Below are 16,526 nucleotides of genomic sequence, written 5' to 3'. Positions count from 1 at the left end.
TCTCTGGGTTGGTCCGGTTCGGTGGGTGGTAGGCTGAGAGAACCCGAAGAGGTTCCGGCCTTCGCCTTCCGCTTGCAAGCCATTCTGCGTATGGTCCTTTGGGCCAGCCGGCTGGCGTGATTCTTCTTTTTGGATCCGGTAGGGTCCACATCTCAAGACGGTTTTCGTATTATTTGGAATTATTTTCAACCTTCTGGCTCTCTGGTCGGATTGGTTGGAGATGGCCTAGATTTCCTCTGCGGGATTAGAGGTTGGTGCATCACATGCGTTCTATTCAATGTGGTTACGCCTCAATCTATCGCGTATTAATCTCTTGTATTTCTAATGCCCGCAAGTAAAAGTATTACATTTAAAACTAAAGTTGAAGCGCAAACTCATGATCAACGTCTGCTGCATACGAGAGGTTTCCGGGTTCACCAAGCTTTTGAAACTGAAATTTCACAATCCAACCGAAGAAACCAAAAGGAAAAACGTTGAAAAATGAAAGAAGCTTCACGTAATCGACGTTACGCGTCGTTTTGATGTGCTTCAGACTGCGGTCCAAATGTAGGCCCACCATCGCCCCGTAAGCTGTCGATGTAATTCCTGACTTCCTGCGCTATCATCCGCTGCATGATCGTCAGCAAACACGTCTCCTCCATATCCACCGCACATTTCTCCACATCATCGTCATTGTCCACCGCTTCGTGATCGTGTTCTTCCTCCTCACTTTTCACAGCGACATCTTTCTCCGCCTTCTCACCAGGCGGCGACAGCGTCAGCGACGTCTCGACTATCACTCCCTCCCCTCCTGCGCCCGCTTTCAAACTCTCATGCTCAGGCGACGCGCGCAGGCACTGTCTCTTCAAGTCCGGCTCTTCCCCGAGCGCGGCGGCCGCGTCGGAACCGGACGACGAGGAAGAAAACTCGGCGAGTTGGCGCCGCCGCCGCCGCAGCGCGGAGTTCCAGTGGTTCTTGATGGCGTTGTCGGTGCGGCCGGGAAGGAGGCTGGCGATGGTGGCCCACTTGTTTCCGTGGAGGGCGTGGGCCTGGATTATAATGGAGTCCTCCTGAGGCGAAAAGGGCTTGTGCTGGACGGTGGGGCAGAGCTGGTTGCACCAGCGGAGGCGGCAGGACTTGCCAGAGCGGCCGGGAATGCCGGTGCTGATGAGGGACCAGTTGCTGGGGCCGTGCTGAGCCACCAATTTGATCAGGGTGGCGTCCTCCTGCGTGTTCCACGACCCCGTCACGCGATCCTCACCGCTCATCGCTCCCATCATCGTCATGCGATCATAAGAAGAGAGAGAGAGAGATTGGAAATCTGGATTCGAATGGGAGAGAGAGGGGAGTTTTGATTTGGTGAGTGGGTTTTAACCGATCGGTGGAAGAGAGGGAGTGGGTCGGTGGTGACATGCATGAACTGTAAAACCGCTCGGATTTCACATAATGAAAATTAACTCCAAACGCGTTTCTTTCTTTCTGTTTTTTGTGTTCATTTTTTAATGAGAATTTTAACTAAAAATTCTGGGTATTGTTCATTTTAAAGAAAAATCATATTTTTATACTAAAAAGTCAATCATGTTACTATTTATTTTACAATTTATTTTGCTCTTATCATTAAAACTCAAAGTTTTCAAGTTATTTTTATTAGTTTTTTTTTTTTTTTTTAATTTGAATTTTGTTTTTGTTTTGGAAACTTCTCTTGAAATTAGAGATGAGATTAGATTAGAGAGGGAGGGGTTTAAGAAGAAGTGGGTTTTTGTTGTGCTTTTAGTAGGAAGTTGCGACTTCCCCCCTTCATTCTTTACGCTTCCAAATATTTGGGCGATTAATGATTAGCACCCTAATCAAAAGAAAGATGGAAAAATTGCACAAATGGCACATGCGTTTTAGTTTCATGCAATTACCAATACCACGTGAATCAATTTTTAGTTTCAATTTATCGGCCAAACTTCAGGTTGTACTGTAATTTGGAACTCAAACTTGAGGAGGTCATTTGATAAAGGCGGACATGATCCTCTGGGATCCGTATATCCTAATCCTAGGGATCCATTAATCTGAATCATTAAAATTTGATCCAATATTTACAAACAGGGGTCAACTTTAAAGTTATAATAACTTTAATCGTTGGATCAAAGACTAATGCTATTCATACCATATTTTTATACCACATTTTTATACCACCTTAGAGCAACTCTAGGGGAAGCTAGAGCCCGATGGACCGGCAACAGAAATGACCCAATAGCCCCAGCAATTTGCTCCAGCCCATGCGGGCAATGGGGCTTGAGGGAGGCCCAAGTGAGAGGTCCGACTCGAATTGGTGGCCCGAGAGCCTGAGGCCACATGATGCAAGGCTGACGTCAGGATGACATCGGCCGCATTATAAAATTAATAAAAAAAATGTAAATTTTTTTTTTAAAATCTGAAAAAAATTAAAAATTAAAAAAAAAAGATTTAATTTTTTTATAAATATCTTATCATTATCTTCGATCTTACACCACAATTTTATATTTTCTCAAATACTGTGGGCTATAATTTCTTATATAATAAAATGTGGTACAACAAGACTGATTAAAAATTATATCCGAAATTTGAAATAAAATTATTTTTTATTATTTTATAAAATAAAAAATACTAATATTTTATTGCCTATTACCATAGTTATTCAGTTGAGGAGTGGAGATGCAAAAAGCAGTTACTGTTCAGTAGGGGGATTCAATAATGAGTTGCTCTAGGGGGCCTTGCAACGCTGGAGTTGCTCTTAGGTGGCATCTGATGTGGACAACCACATGATTTGAAAAATTTGCAAAACCCAAGGAAATGAAAGAGAAAGACTCCTCATATACCACAATCATTATTTAATTAACTAATTTTTCTTAATTATTAGTTTATTAAATAATGAACTAAATTTAAAAATCTAATTAATTCAAATGATGTAAGGTGGTATGAAAATATGGTACAAAAACATGGTATGAATAGCATTACTCTTGATCAAATTTCAATGGTCCGGATTGGTGGATCCCTATGATTAGGAACATGGATCCGGAGAGGATCCATGTCCGTCAAAGGTGTTCATGTCATTTATCGTGATTGCATACATGAAACTAGTTTTGTTTTGTGTTGTTCATTTTTTATTTTTTATTTTTTATTTTTAACAAACGATAGTCTATACGCTAAAGAGGTGGGAGAGTGAGTTAAGTTTTACAATGAGTTGTTTTGTTGTTTTTTTTTTTTTTTTAACAAACGATAATATCTACACTACGGAGGTGAGAGAGTGAGTTAAGCCTTATAATGGATTGCCATAATAATGTAATTCAACTTCGCATTTGACAATAATCAAATCTAAGACATTTGACTTACAAGTAAAAAGAAATATCACTAAAATGTATTACTAAGGGCTATACATGCAACTAGTTATCCCTATAAAATACACCTACGTGTTCGTACATCTTCCTTCTCCCATAAAAAGCTTTAGCAAGTCCGGAGGTTCTTATGTTCATACGAAGGTGCTGATGGTAGCTGTTAGGAGTTTACTGGTTGTGCTTATTTGTGCGAATTATCTTCCGATCATTGTATTGGTCACTAAATAATGTACTCATACAACAACTCTTGTAAGGTGTAACAGCTATCCGTTTCTTAATGGAACGAACGGAAGCACAAACTGCAAGGCAACTATTTTCTACAGTAGTTTTGTGGAGTTGCAATGGAGAAGTTGGTGAGCAAATTAATTCTATTTTCTAACACTTAGACATGACATAATCACATTCAACTACTACACTGTATAGCCTCAGAGTTCAAAGTTTGTTTAAACCTCAAGAAAGTGGAGTAGCTAAATATAATTAGTCATATAATCTTTTAGTTAAACCTCAAATGCTGATATGATACAGTTTGGCAATATCACTTGTTGATTACCCAATTTCACCAAAATGAAGGGGTCGGAATTTGCTTGGGACTCCATCGGGACCTCCTAAAAAGGCCTCGATTTGAAAATTTTCCAACTTAACTAGGTGCACATATTAGCAAAAATGGAGGTTATCGATGTAAATTGTTTTGATTTGTATATTTGATTTTTGAGGATTATATTCAAGTCTGGTGTTTGAGAATCTAAGATTCCTAAATTTAATTTGTGTTTTCAATTCGTGATTGTAATTTAGATTCAATCAACAAAAGCTTCAGTTCATAATAAGGGATATGCACGATTCAACTGGTTGTATTAATTTGATTTAGTAGTACTTCTTTTTTTAACGTTGAAAATGTTACAAATTCAAATTATCTATTAATAATAGCATCGATTAAATTAGATTGAATTTAGTTTTAAATTGGTGCAGGTACTCACTTTTCTCTTTGACATGCACAAGATGGACTTACTGATGTTTGACTAACACTTAATCTGATGGTATTTCTCCTCTAAACATAAAAATTCTACGTTCAAACTTCTCTTGCCATTTGTGAAAATATTAGTTGGATTTCCCATCACAGCCTTGTCAATAGCAAACCCTTTGACAAGCACTAAAAGTCACGAAAGTCCAAGTTGATGGGCCAATGAGTCAATGACCCCAACTTGTTGCTAAAACTGTAGCATTTCATAACCAGATTATAATTATTGAGCTTTGACACCAGGTGAAATAGAACTGAAGGTGATATCCACACACCCTATTTTACTTCTTATATACTTTTTTAATTTTCAACCATTGGATCGGATGAATTAAAAAGATCAACGGATATAAATTATCAAAGGGTGTGTGAGAAGTAAAATGAGATGTGTGGATAACACATTCCTAGAACAATAACCCTCCTTAATCTAGAAATTGGGATTATCATATACCACAGAGTTTATTAGATACTAATAATACAATTAATTGCCATCAAATTCTTACTAATTACAATGACAAGATGCCTGATAGCCACCAAACACATGAGACTGAACAGAAGTACGCAAAACATCATTCATTGTGCAGTCGAATAATTATATATGATCAGTTGAGGAAGTGTATGCTGTATGGTATATGTCAATGAACTCCACGTCTTGTAGTACGAAGCCACGTCCTTCTGCCTTATTGCCAAAGGAAAGCAATTTATATGACACACATATATTATTACTGTGATATTATGTTTCAATAATACAATACTACATGAAGAAAAATGACACATCATTATATTATTAGCAAGGATACCACAGTGCATGTGACAATGTATCTGTGCCATGTAAATCATTTTCATTTAAGGAAAAAAAAAAAAAAAAAGACTTAAGTACTGAAAGCACTTGATTCACATAGAACTCCAAAATCTTCTTAATTAGTTTGGGTCATGGAATGGAAAGAAAAACCTCTGCCTCTTGCTTCGAATTCGACAGTTTGGCGCCACTGGCGACGCGGCAAGTTTACTCAAAACCAACTTGAGGGACTGCTTGAGAGTGCTTAAGCAAACTGCTTCTTCACCATCCTTAGAACAAAGCACCAAAACGCTTTTGATTCTGCCTCCGACGCTTGCCATTTCGGCTCTTAGCGCCGTGAGTTTTAGGCCTTTGAGGATTTGAATGAGCTCCGAGAAGAGTTCCGGCCGGTCGTCGCAGCAAACGGATGCCGTTATGAGAAAATTGCCCCTGTTTATGTTAGTGTTACTTGTAGTGGTGGAGGTTACACCATGAGCAGGATCACAGTCGATGTTTACTTCATCAACTTCGGTTGGAACTATGAAGGCTTCGCTCACTTCCACCGCTTTTCGCTTTAGTTCCTTCACATGATCGATCACGCTTCCTAATAGAGCCGCTTTGTCCATCTACACAAACAAAGATCAACTTGTATGAGGAAAGTTTTCATGTTGCGAGACATGCTATTATGTTGTCAAACTGTTAATCATGAATTAGTTGAGACTGTCAAGTCATGTATGCATGCAGAAGAGATGTTATGTTGTCGGAAACTGTCAATCATGAATGAGCCAAACTTTTATCTCAACACAATGAGGCATGTTATGTTTATATTGTTAGATTATGAATCAGCTAGACTACCAAGAAAAAGAAAGAGCATATTCTGTTATGTTGTTAGATTGAATCATCAATGAGGCAGATGTCGAGAAAGAGGAAGAGATGAACTAGCCAAAGTGTTATATGTGTACACGCATGGACAGAGCCAACGAAGTCTCACTGGGGGCAGATGCCTCCACTCAAGTAATTCATTTGTTTGTTTAGTTGCAGACTATAATTATATATTATACATGGGTTATCTTTGAAGAAAATATATGTATCTAATATCCAACGTACATTCATTCTACTTATACTCAAGCAATAGTGCTCTTGTTCTGTCATTCAAACCCAAAAAATCCTCTCTCACCTATCATGTAATTATATTTTTCTCATCACTTTGCTACTTTCCACTACTATATTGAAATTTTTGTAATATTAAAATTGTGATACATCATCATTTAAAATCATTCTTAATATCATATTGTGTATAACCATACCAATCGATTGCCTCCACTAGAAGAAATTTCTGGCTCCGTACACAAGATATATTACGCTACGTTATTAGACTGAATCATCAAGGAGGCAGAATGTCGAGAAAGAGGGAGAAATGAACTAGGCCAAGTGTTATTGTCAGTGCGCGCGCGCGAGATATTCTATATTATGTTGTTAGACTGTTAATTATAATTTCCACAAACAGAAGAGAAAATGGCATTATATATACCTTGTCGGACTTGGGAACGAGTTTCCTAAGAGTAGCAAGCTGTGCACTGATTCTATCTCTGCGCCTTTTCTCAGCCTGCCTGTGGCTCTTCGAAGCAGATGCATCTCTATCGTCTTCAAAACCGTCAGCTGCCGTCAAAGACCACGAGTTAGGTGGCAACCCACAAAACTGGAATTGATCAGTGCTCGACACATGAGGAGGAGGAGGAGGCCATGGAACCAGAAAGCTGGAAGAAGATTCATTGCTTACTGCAGCAGCAGCTGGAACTGCACCAGATTTGTACTGCTGTGGCCAGCTTACCCGTCCAGTCCCAGCATAACAACAGTTGTGATCCATGGCCAGAAAACACACTAGTAAACCGTATTCTAAAAACCTCAGTCCTCCAATCCCTCTTTGATTTTAATCTCACATATTCTGAGATCTACTATTCATAATGTGTGATTGGTATTTTTACACAGAGCCCTTACACTTGGTCAAATGAATATTGCTTTTGGATGTATCCGGCTGTCACCTCAAGTCTTCAGTACAATTTCTTTCTTCTCCCTTTCTCTTTAGGGTTCCGTGGTAATTAGCGAATCGGATAATAATACGCATTTGGCAGTAGCTCAACTGTACATCCAACTAAGTAAAACAGTACCGACAATGGCATAGATGGATTGACTTGATAACAGTAGTAGGAGAAATTCTTAAGCGCAGTTGTCGACCGGGCCGGCCTTGGCTAATTTGGGGCCCTAGGGCAAAAACTAAATTAGGTCTTTCGTCCTTGTCATTATAAAATTTTCACAATACTCAAATGGGATGTAGGCATCATCTTTGATGTTTCTTTTATTTTTGTGTCCCCTCTCACCTCCACACCTTAAGATGGTTATTTCCAACTAGGCTATCATGAAACAGAAGAAGGAAAAAAAAAAGTAGAGGCTATTGTTACCTTTTCCACCATTACTAGGGTTTGAGGAATAAAAAACTCGAGTTGAAATAAATGGCACTAGAACGAGAAAAGAAAAGAAAGAACAAAATTGTACGAGAAGTCTTGGGAAGCCTTGGACTACTTATAACATGTTGGTCTCACCCAATTTCACTAATTGTGAATATGCTGCTACATACAACAGTTGCACTAAACAACTTCTAAATAGTCGGGTTGGAGGGATCATCAACTCTAGGGGTATAAAATATTAGCATGGTCTTAATCTGTGCTTTGTAACTTGATCCTTATCCAAACCCAAAACAAGTATTAGCACAATGCTTTTCAGCCTTTAGATATACAAAGCTCGTATATTTAAGTCCCTGTATAAGCACTGTTAGGCTGTTTTAACTTACTCTAAAACACCTTTAGCTAGACTACAAAGCACACTGCCCACCACTCAATTCCAAGTGACATACAGCTGCTGGGTACTGAGTCTACTGACTTGGTTGCTTTCAGCAACAACTATCGAAACCTCTCCAGACTCCAATGGTGCTTTTTTATCCCCACTACAACTAGAACATGACAATTTTCGCACTCCACTCTCAGACATAGAAAATATAGGGAAAATTAGCTTCACATCCTTCTTTTTGTTACTTCATTGATTAAAATCTTATGCATTTTGAATTTTTGATCAAGATCCTTGGATATTAATAACATAATTAATTATTTGAATAATAAAATATTTTTATTTTTAAATATATTCTTTTAGTGTTAAAAATGTTACAATTAGTATATTTATATTTATGGCTAAATTTTTTTATCATATATTTTTATTTTTAGTTTGTACCTATTTTTAATTTGCAAATATTTTTTTTAATTTGTACCTATTTTCTTTTCATTTTTAATTTGTACCCATATATTAGTTTCTTTTTGTGCCCATACTTTTTAAAATTTTATTTGTGTTTGTATTCATATGTATACCATCACGTGACATTGTATATTTAATCAATGATAGAAAAATTACATATGATATATTTATGTTTTATGCCTAAACTTTGTATCATATATTTATATTTTTAGTTTGTACCCACTTTTAATTTGCAACAATTTTTTTTTATTTGTAGTATTTTCTTTTTAGTTTTATTTTGTATCCATGTATTAATTTCTTTTAGCGCCTGTATTTTTAAAAATTCATTTGTACTCATAATTTTTAATCTTTTATTTGTACCCTAATTTATTTATAATGTACCCATTTTTCTTTATTAATGTACCACTTTGTTATATGTGAAATGTATCAATTTTTTAACACTATGGATACATTCTTTTGCCATTTATTATTTCTTATTTTAACAATTTTTTAACACTATGGATACATTCTTTTGCCATTTATTATTTCTTATTTTAACATAGTTTTTATCCATTTATTCAATCAAAATGTTCGAATTTTTTTATTGTAACCGTTTCTAATAGTATTATAATGAGGGATTTTAAATTTATAGGATTATAAATCTCATAAAATATCAAACAATTAATGTCAAAACTATAAAAATATAAATATTAATAGTAATATAATGAGGTGTACAAAGTCAATAGACCTTAATCAAACTTTGAATACTATTAAAATTTTAATTAAAGAATGTTAAGTATTAAGGACCGCATCCAAAGTATCTCATGTTTAGTATTATTTAAATTGAATAGTTTTCTCCCAACACAACCAACGTACATTTTTTATTTTCTAACCGTAAATTACAACTGTTAAGTATTATCGAGTTGAATAGTTTTCAATTTTAACAACGCTCTATCATGTTACGTTTTCAATCCGTTGATAAAAGCTTCTAACCATGCATGGTATGGTCTCGGAATTCTCCATTGACGATTTTTCAACACAACATTACTCATGTACCGTCAGACAAGATCATTTTAGGGTTACGTGAGATCTCCATGTATACCCACATTTTTGGTGACTTTGTTTGTCTTCTTCTCTCATGGGTTTGTTGGTACTACACAAGCAGACAAAAGAGCTTGAAATAGCAATAAACAATGGCAGGATATGTGCATATAAATAGGGCCCTTGATTTTACACTCAAACATTGTAACTCGCCATAAAAGAGCGGAAATGGCGGATAACATTTTATTGTAGTGGTAAAATATAATAATATTTACGTATTATGATGCGAGTTTGATATTATTGATTTTTTTATTTAAATTAATAATTTAACTTATTAACGTTATCAATTGTAAAAAATAGAAAGGATCTTTAAAGATTGATACAACATCTGATCAACCTACTGGCTCCCTATTGTCTCTATTTCCCTCTTTTTTTTTTCTTTGTTATTGTACTGATATCACGAATGCATGTCTTTTGGGTCCCCATTTGTTTGGTTCATCGTTTTTCCTAAATAATGTATCGTCGGCAGGATCCACGAGATAAAGGTGCGTAGTCTTCGGAATCTGAGTATGAGATGGCTCCAGTGGGTTGGCCACTTTGGTTTTGGCTCTGGTCATAGATGAACTCATGGTCATGGGTGTTTGATGGGAGAACAACTTAATTACTTAGAACCACCATTACTGCAGTATCTCAAACTAATAATATATTGATTTGTGAAAAAATTTACACACATAACATTAGATTTTTAGTTTGAAATCTACTAACGTACCTAGTGTAGGTAACCCTCTCTCATCTGATCAACCTTAAAAAGTTTATGTTTAGGTGCATAGCAAGACAACATCTGTAGTTATAGGTTATATCTCTTGAAGTGGGAGGTAAGTTTAGCTATCCTCAGTTGTATATTTCCTTATTTCTATTTTTTTTAGCATATAAGCAGCCACGTGATGTAGAGAGATACACGCAAGAAGATATATAATCTGTTAAAGGCACATTCTCTCATGAGTTGAGTGTGTCAACAAAACAAACCTAGCACACAAATAAAATACCCTAAAGTCAATGTTAATCTTAACAAAAATACAAAGTGAAATACTTTCTTGTTAATTTTGAAGTAGTTGAAGTGAAAAACAAGGGAGGAAGTTCAAAGGAACTGAATAGCTTTTACCATATGTTTCTCTCCAATGAAGCTACAAAAGTATACTTGCAGTAAATGTTGAATACTGATGATACAAATATTGACCCTGCAAATCTTTGTACATTGACATGTACATCTTGCCTACAATGGTTTCAAACCCTAGTCCTGTGGAAGATGAGAACTTCAGTACACAGAAGCATCAAGGTGGCTGGTGCAAAACCCCGGGATGCCAACCGCAGTCCATCTCAATTTTCATTGAAATGGATGGCACCAAGTTTCCAAACTACGTACGTTGTAGCGAACATCACCGTGCTGATAAATACAAATGAAAAGAGAATTAGAAACAGATCATTGCCCCCCGGAAAATCCCAAGTTAGGCCCTGCTTTGGCATTCCTCGCTTACTGTCGTCAAAAATGTTTGTAGGGGCCTCTGGAAGTCCGGACCTTTTCTTCCCACGCTCGCTGTCTCTAAGAGCATCTAATACATTCTTGCCCCTAGCTGATTTTTTCAACGGCTTTGAGTCTGTGTAACGACTAAGAACCTTGGCCGCCCTCAATCTCTCCCTTGCTGTTAGCGGCGATCTTTTTGACTTGGGTTGAACGTCAGAAGTTTGAGATCCGGACTTATCAAGGACGCTAGTTTGGAACCGAGGCGAAGATGTTGAATCAACAGGTGGTAATCGGTCATCAGGAGAACTTGCAGTAGTTTCAGAAGCCTTGTCACCAGTGTCTGTGGTGAGCTGATTGCTATCAGCAACTGAGAGACATAAACCCCATCGTTTTTCGCTTACATTCCTCCTTTGTCCAAATGCTCCAAAGAAGGATGTGAATTGGGTGGTGGCCGCTGGTATAGAAGCTCCAACAGAACCTTTTGAAACATTCTGGTACTTGGCCTGCAACTTGTAACGGAGAAGAACAAAAAATTAACGAGGGAAGCATCCGCTTTCAAGATATTTGGAATGGATCACAACAAAACATAAAACTGTAAGCTGAGATGTTTTCGTCTTTCGTCACAGATAACAAAAGCGCAGATATTTTTGTTGAACAATCATCTCCATCATGGCTAGAAACAGTTCCCTTGAACCAGTTTACGAGCAACGAAGGCATGAAACTATTCCACTACATACAACATAGTTTGTAAAGCAACAATGTCTAATTCAAAGGCACGATGGACTGTAACAATCATCTCTTTCATCAGGAGCTCTTCAATCTTCACAGCTAAAACCTTAAACCAATCCAAGAAAGCCTTATCCTGACCATCTAATTTCTCATCAGTATACCGAGTCAATCACGCACTGCCTCGAACTTACCCATCTCACGGTGCGTGATTGGCTTTGAATACCGTGACGGTGCCATCCTAGTGTAGGTAAATTTCTCTCTGCTCATGTAGCTTTTTCACTCCTTGAACCAAGATTCTTCCCCTAACACCATCTAATATCTAATTGAGCGGTGTTGTCCACACACCTCATTTTACCTTTTACACATTCTTCTCAATTTTCAACTGTCGAATTGAATTTATCAAAGAATATCAAATGATAAAAATTAAAAGACAGCGTGAGAGATAAGAAAGTGTGTGCGGATCACCACCCTATCTAATTTATCATACAATAAGCAAGCAACCCAGGAAATGATTGCTCCAAACTTTGCTGTTAAAGTGTATATCCAGTTGAATATATTTCAACACAAAGAAGAATAACAAAAACTTCGAAAAGGAAAAATATAAAAATCAAGAAAAAGTAGAAACTGTTGTTGAAGATATGATGGTGCAGGTGAGGGAACATGGAAGTTACCGTGGAATTGAAGCCCGGCACCGAGTGGAATGAAACAGCCATTTTTACGGTCGTCTACGGCCCAACCATTTGGAGAGCGAAAGAGAGCTAGTAGTTTACTGTCTACTGTCTGCGTCGTGGTGCGAGCAAATGGTGTGGATAACCGGATGGTCTGTAATCCAAGGAGATGAGAATTTGATGCCACCACAAAATATCCTAGCCCGAACGGCATGTCGTTTATTGATAGAATAACAATTTGGAAAGTGCTGCAATTCACACTAATTTTTAACTCCAACACACCCTTATTAATTTTTTTTTTTTTTTCATTAATCTTCTTCAATTTATCGATCCGACGGTCAAAAATTGAGAGGAGTGTATAAAAATTAAAAATAAGCGTGTAAATAGCACTACCCTAACAAGTTTTGGTTCGATTTTGCATCTTCCAATGTTGTAGATTAAACTTTTTTTTTTTTTTCCCTATTACAAACGATAATCCAATTATTATCTATGCTACGATATAAAAAAAGGGAGAGAGAGTTTGAACCCTCGACGTAGTGGAATGTGCTGTAAGATGCTATCCACCACTATTATCACTTGTTCAACAAGAAATCCAATCCAACTCAACTTGCCACTTAGTTTATAGTATAATATTATTCATCTTTACTTGTATATAAGATCTTAGGTTTGATTCTCGTCAAAAGCGAATTTGAACCATATTATTGCTAGCCCATTGTGTGGCTTAGTCTCCTACCCCTTAATATAGATAACATTGCTTTTTCACAACAAAATTAAAAAAAAAAAAAAATATATATAATCATCTTTTCCATAATAATATGGAAAAGAAAGACGAGAAGCCGAAAATAAAGAGCGTCGTGAAGAGTAAACGGTGGAAATCGACAACTGGTATATGATGTGAAAGCCGATACTACCAAACATTTAGAGTTACAGACAGTAGCACAATCTGATCAGTTACTGGTAAGACTCAGGGTAACAAAATATGCAATACAACTGAAGTCCGATGCAAAAAGCTCCTCTGTTAAATTACAAGTATATTGTGATTGATGTGAAGTCCATTTAAGTGAGTACTGGAGAGATTGCAGCTTTGAAATCTTCATAGAATCTTTGCTCCGAATATCTGCCAGCCCGTTTTCTCGCAGCTGCAGCCATCTTCAGCCTCTCAATTTCCGGCATCTTTATGACATTGAGAATGGCATCTGCATACTCGTCCACAGTACAGGCAAGAAATCCCGTTTGCCATCCATCTTCCTGTAAAACAATGTCCATTTTCGGGCCGGCAGAGTTATGTGCTGAGGCAAGAAGGGAAAACATGAAGAATATCAGCACAGGAAAACAAAATCATTAAGGTAAGATAAAAAGTTCGGTTCAAATGACAGATAACTTTAGATGCTCACCAATTGGGATGGCTCCTGCAGCCATATACTCCACTACACTTATGCCAAAGTGTTCATCCGTCATTGAATGGATTCCTGCAATGGCTCCTCCCAAAAGTTGAACCAAGTCCCTGTAAATGTGAAAACTAACCAAGGCTAAGAATGTGAAAACACAATCCAAACAGGATTCACTTGATTAAAGCGGTAACTATGCTAATTACCCGAGTCCTTTCCAGAAGTATTATATGCCGTATATGTTAGTCTCACTACTCATATGGTTCAAACCTCAAATAGGAAGCAATCAACAACTCAAGCCAGCCAAATATATTAAACTTGTGAACACACCATGCATGCATGGTTCAATAGAGAATTAGAGCAAGAGAAACACACTACTTATAAGTTGCATGAAACGATGCACAACATGAAATCCTTAACACAGACCTGTACATGACATTTTTATGAAATTCTACATCCCCGTCCAACTTCAGTTCAATTGCTTTATCCTTCAAACGTTGTACTCTTTCCTCATCAGCTTTATTCCGACAGCTACCCACAAACTGAAGCTTAGGCCTGGGGAAGTGTGCATCTAAATTACCTATGGCAACTGCAAAGGCCTCAAGTTGGAGACCATGTGCCTGAGGACAGAACAATCAATTAGGAAGGACTAGCCAACAGCCACAACAAATAAAGGCCCTATAAATGAGCCACCAAAATCTTAGTACCTTGTGCTCATAAGGTTTATATGCCCACCTTCTCTGGCCGAAACTGAGCAACAGATATAATTTTAGCCGGTTCAGCTGGCCTTTCCAAGGGAAGCGCCTACACAGACAGCAACTTGTTAACCATCGCACAGAAAGGCAATTGCACATTTGCAGCTCATCTTACATAATTACACACAAGCTTTTAAATAAAAAACCAAGTTCCCGAGCAAAATGTAGCAAACCTGAAGTCCAGAAGTATCACAAGGAGGGTAGACCCGCTTAGTCCGTTGTGGAATGCTCCAGAGCTTTTCGATATGGGACTGAGTCCATGACGAATTAACCATAGCAAGATGAGCACAAGATCCTACAATCCCATACATCCGGCTAAAGAAATTGTAGTATACGACTTTGCAGCTGGACAACCAATTGCTACAACAACAACAATTCAATTCAATTCAAGTTCTTATTTCGGCTAAACAAAAAAATGCGAAAAGTGATCATCTTTCACCCATTTTGTTTCAATGGGTTTCATTACCAGCAATTAGCAAATGTGAAATTTGATAAATAGGCCTACCTCCGAGCAATGAAGTCGTCATTGTTGTACATGGAGCTCCGCCGGCGGACCCGGGAGAGCATGTCGCAGCTGATTGTGGGGTAATGGGTGTAGCAGATAACCCTGCAACCAAACAGCCGAGCAATTGGGTACGTGAAGGCATAGCCAGCGGTGTCGAAGTAGAAAGTTGGAGTGAACTTCGTCAACGCCTCCCATGAGAGGTAAACAGAACCGAGGCTCTGCCCAATCATCGTCAGCCGCGGGTAGGTGGCCTCCTCGATCCATTTCCTCTTACTCAAATGCACCACCTTCAATTCGAATCCGAAATTAATGAATAAAAATTGAATTTAGAGAGAAAGGAAGAGGGAGAGACAACCTTGGGTTGGCGGAGGAGGTTGACGCCGAAGCGGTCAACCGCGCGGGCGGTCAAGGAGTGAGGGGAAGCGTCGTGGTCGCCGGTGTAGACGAGGCAGTCAAGGGAGGGGTTTTCGTCCTGGATGGCTTTGACGGCGCACCAGAGGACTCGTTCCCCGCCGCCGCCGTCATTGGTGTAGGGGTGGAAGAAGGCGACGGCGCGTTTTCTGTTGCTTCTGCCGGTGGATATTTGGAGGGAGATTCTCAGGATCAGGGCCGAGAGAGCAGTGATCAGACCCCAAATCACGAATTGGTAAGCCATTTGCGTCAGTTGATAGATGTCGTTGGGGGTTGGAAATTGGATAAAGAGAAATCGATGTGGAAATTGGTAGAATTTCTTCTGTTTTTTTGGTGGGAGAGAGTAGCAGGTCAAATGAACTTCAGAGACTCGGAGGCCCGAAAGGCCTAAACTGAAAGGATAAAAACTTTAATAACTATTTCGTTTTCAGTTTTCTTCATATATTTTAGAAAATGAAAACTACAGTTTTTATTGCTGGTTACTTTTCGTAAAACTGAGAATTACTTTCTACTGTTCAAAAAAAAAAAAAAAAAAGAGAATTACTTTCTATTGAGTTTTCAAAATTTAATCTAAAATTTTCACTTTTTAATGTTCAATTATTTTTTTGAAAAACTGAAAACTGAGAGTAATTATCAAATACAATTTCAGCTTTTAGTTTTTTAAAATGTGAAAACTGAAACCATAAACCGAATACTGAAAACTCAAAATGAAATGATTATCAAACGGTTCCTTGCATAACTCTTTGTGAAGTCGTTGTAGCATTACAAAGGTTGGGTGTGTGTAAAAGTGATAGACTTGTTCGGTGACTACAACCCCGAGAGGGGAACATTGTTTTCCTTCAACCAAAAGCGTGACCATGGTTAATTTGAAAATTTGTATTTTTTTATCATAATTTGGAAGTATTTTTTCGATCATAACAGTATTTATGTAGAAGCAACTGATTTAAGGGTTCACTCTCTTTCGAGTTCATGATATATGATTTAAGTTTGGATTCGGGTCTAGCAAGATAATGCCGTCTTTGATTGAAGGGGTCAGTTTTGGTTGTAGCACTGCTCTCAATGCTTCCCAAGTCCCTGAAAATTTTGCTCCAAAT

General features: G+C 37.9%; 4 protein-coding genes across 5 annotated transcripts; all 4 read right to left on the bottom strand.

Annotated features, from left to right (window-relative positions):
• Positions 1-380: 380 nt before the first annotated feature.
• Positions 381-1,280, bottom strand: LOC137733405 (transcription factor MYB73-like). The gene has a single exon (XM_068472557.1). It carries the CDS (start codon positions 1,263-1,265, stop codon positions 507-509), a length of 759 nt encoding a protein of 252 aa, XP_068328658.1. The 5' UTR covers positions 1,266-1,280; the 3' UTR covers positions 381-506.
• Positions 1,281-4,852: 3,572 nt separating this feature from the next.
• On the bottom strand, positions 4,853-7,094 carry LOC137735669 (transcription factor bHLH51-like). Its single transcript, XM_068475117.1, has 2 exons — positions 6,663-7,094; positions 4,853-5,757 (listed from the first exon to the last, which is right to left on the bottom strand). Exons 1-2 carry the CDS (start codon positions 6,996-6,998, stop codon positions 5,275-5,277), a joined length of 819 nt encoding a protein of 272 aa, XP_068331218.1. The 5' UTR covers positions 6,999-7,094; the 3' UTR covers positions 4,853-5,274.
• A 3,497-nt stretch (positions 7,095-10,591) lies between these two features.
• On the bottom strand, positions 10,592-12,517 carry LOC137735167 (uncharacterized). 2 transcript variants are annotated; one of them, XM_068474562.1, is made up of 2 exons: positions 12,377-12,517; positions 10,592-11,485 (listed from the first exon to the last, which is right to left on the bottom strand). In XM_068474562.1, the coding sequence occupies exons 1-2, from the start codon at positions 12,416-12,418 to the stop codon at positions 10,832-10,834; spliced, it is 696 nt and encodes a 231-aa protein (XP_068330663.1). In that variant the 5' UTR covers positions 12,419-12,517; the 3' UTR covers positions 10,592-10,831. The 2 variants fall into 2 exon arrangements, with proteins under 2 accessions (XP_068330663.1, XP_068330664.1); XM_068474563.1 differs by having other exon boundaries at positions 10,592-11,479.
• A 711-nt stretch (positions 12,518-13,228) lies between these two features.
• On the bottom strand, positions 13,229-15,817 carry LOC137734928 (GDP-Man:Man(3)GlcNAc(2)-PP-Dol alpha-1,2-mannosyltransferase-like). The gene is made up of 7 exons (XM_068474258.1): positions 15,377-15,817; positions 15,022-15,308; positions 14,690-14,876; positions 14,497-14,565; positions 14,188-14,381; positions 13,768-13,877; positions 13,229-13,662 (listed from the first exon to the last, which is right to left on the bottom strand). The coding sequence occupies exons 1-7, from the start codon at positions 15,674-15,676 to the stop codon at positions 13,430-13,432; spliced, it is 1,380 nt and encodes a 459-aa protein (XP_068330359.1). The 5' UTR covers positions 15,677-15,817; the 3' UTR covers positions 13,229-13,429.
• Positions 15,818-16,526: the final 709 nt, after the last annotated feature.

This window comes from Pyrus communis, chromosome 5 (assembly GCF_963583255.1).
Source record: "Pyrus communis chromosome 5, drPyrComm1.1, whole genome shotgun sequence".
Classification (NCBI taxonomy): Eukaryota; Viridiplantae; Streptophyta; class Magnoliopsida; order Rosales; family Rosaceae; genus Pyrus; species Pyrus communis.
Note: the sequence above shows the minus strand (reverse complement) of the source record. Positions and strands in the feature narration are given on the sequence as shown.

What these genes read in the sequence shown, in the direction of transcription:
- LOC137733405 (XM_068472557.1), bottom strand. Translation starts at nt 1,265, where the DNA reads ATGACGATGATGGGAGCGATGAGCGGTGAGGATCGCGTGACGGGGTCG.
- LOC137735669 (XM_068475117.1), bottom strand. Translation starts at nt 6,998, where the DNA reads ATGGATCACAACTGTTGTTATGCTGGGACTGGACGGGTAAGCTGGCCA. An exon ending in TCGTTCCCAAGTCCGACAAG is followed by an intron (nt 5,758 to 6,662) that starts GTATATATAATG and finishes TTGTTTGTGTAG; the next exon opens with ATGGACAAAGCGGCTCTATT.
- LOC137735167 (XM_068474562.1), bottom strand. Translation starts at nt 12,418, where the DNA reads ATGGCTGTTTCATTCCACTCGGTGCCGGGCTTCAATTCCACG. An exon ending in TGCCGGGCTTCAATTCCACG is followed by an intron (nt 11,486 to 12,376) that starts GTAACTTCCATG and finishes CTCCGTTACAAG; the next exon opens with TTGCAGGCCAAGTACCAGAA.
- LOC137734928 (XM_068474258.1), bottom strand. Translation starts at nt 15,676, where the DNA reads ATGGCTTACCAATTCGTGATTTGGGGTCTGATCACTGCTCTCTCGGCC. An exon ending in GTGATACTTCTGGACTTCAG is followed by an intron (nt 14,566 to 14,689) that starts GTTTGCTACATT and finishes CTGTCTGTGTAG; the next exon opens with GCGCTTCCCTTGGAAAGGCC. An exon ending in CTCAGTTTCGGCCAGAGAAG is followed by an intron (nt 14,382 to 14,496) that starts GTGGGCATATAA and finishes TTCTGTCCTCAG; the next exon opens with GCACATGGTCTCCAACTTGA.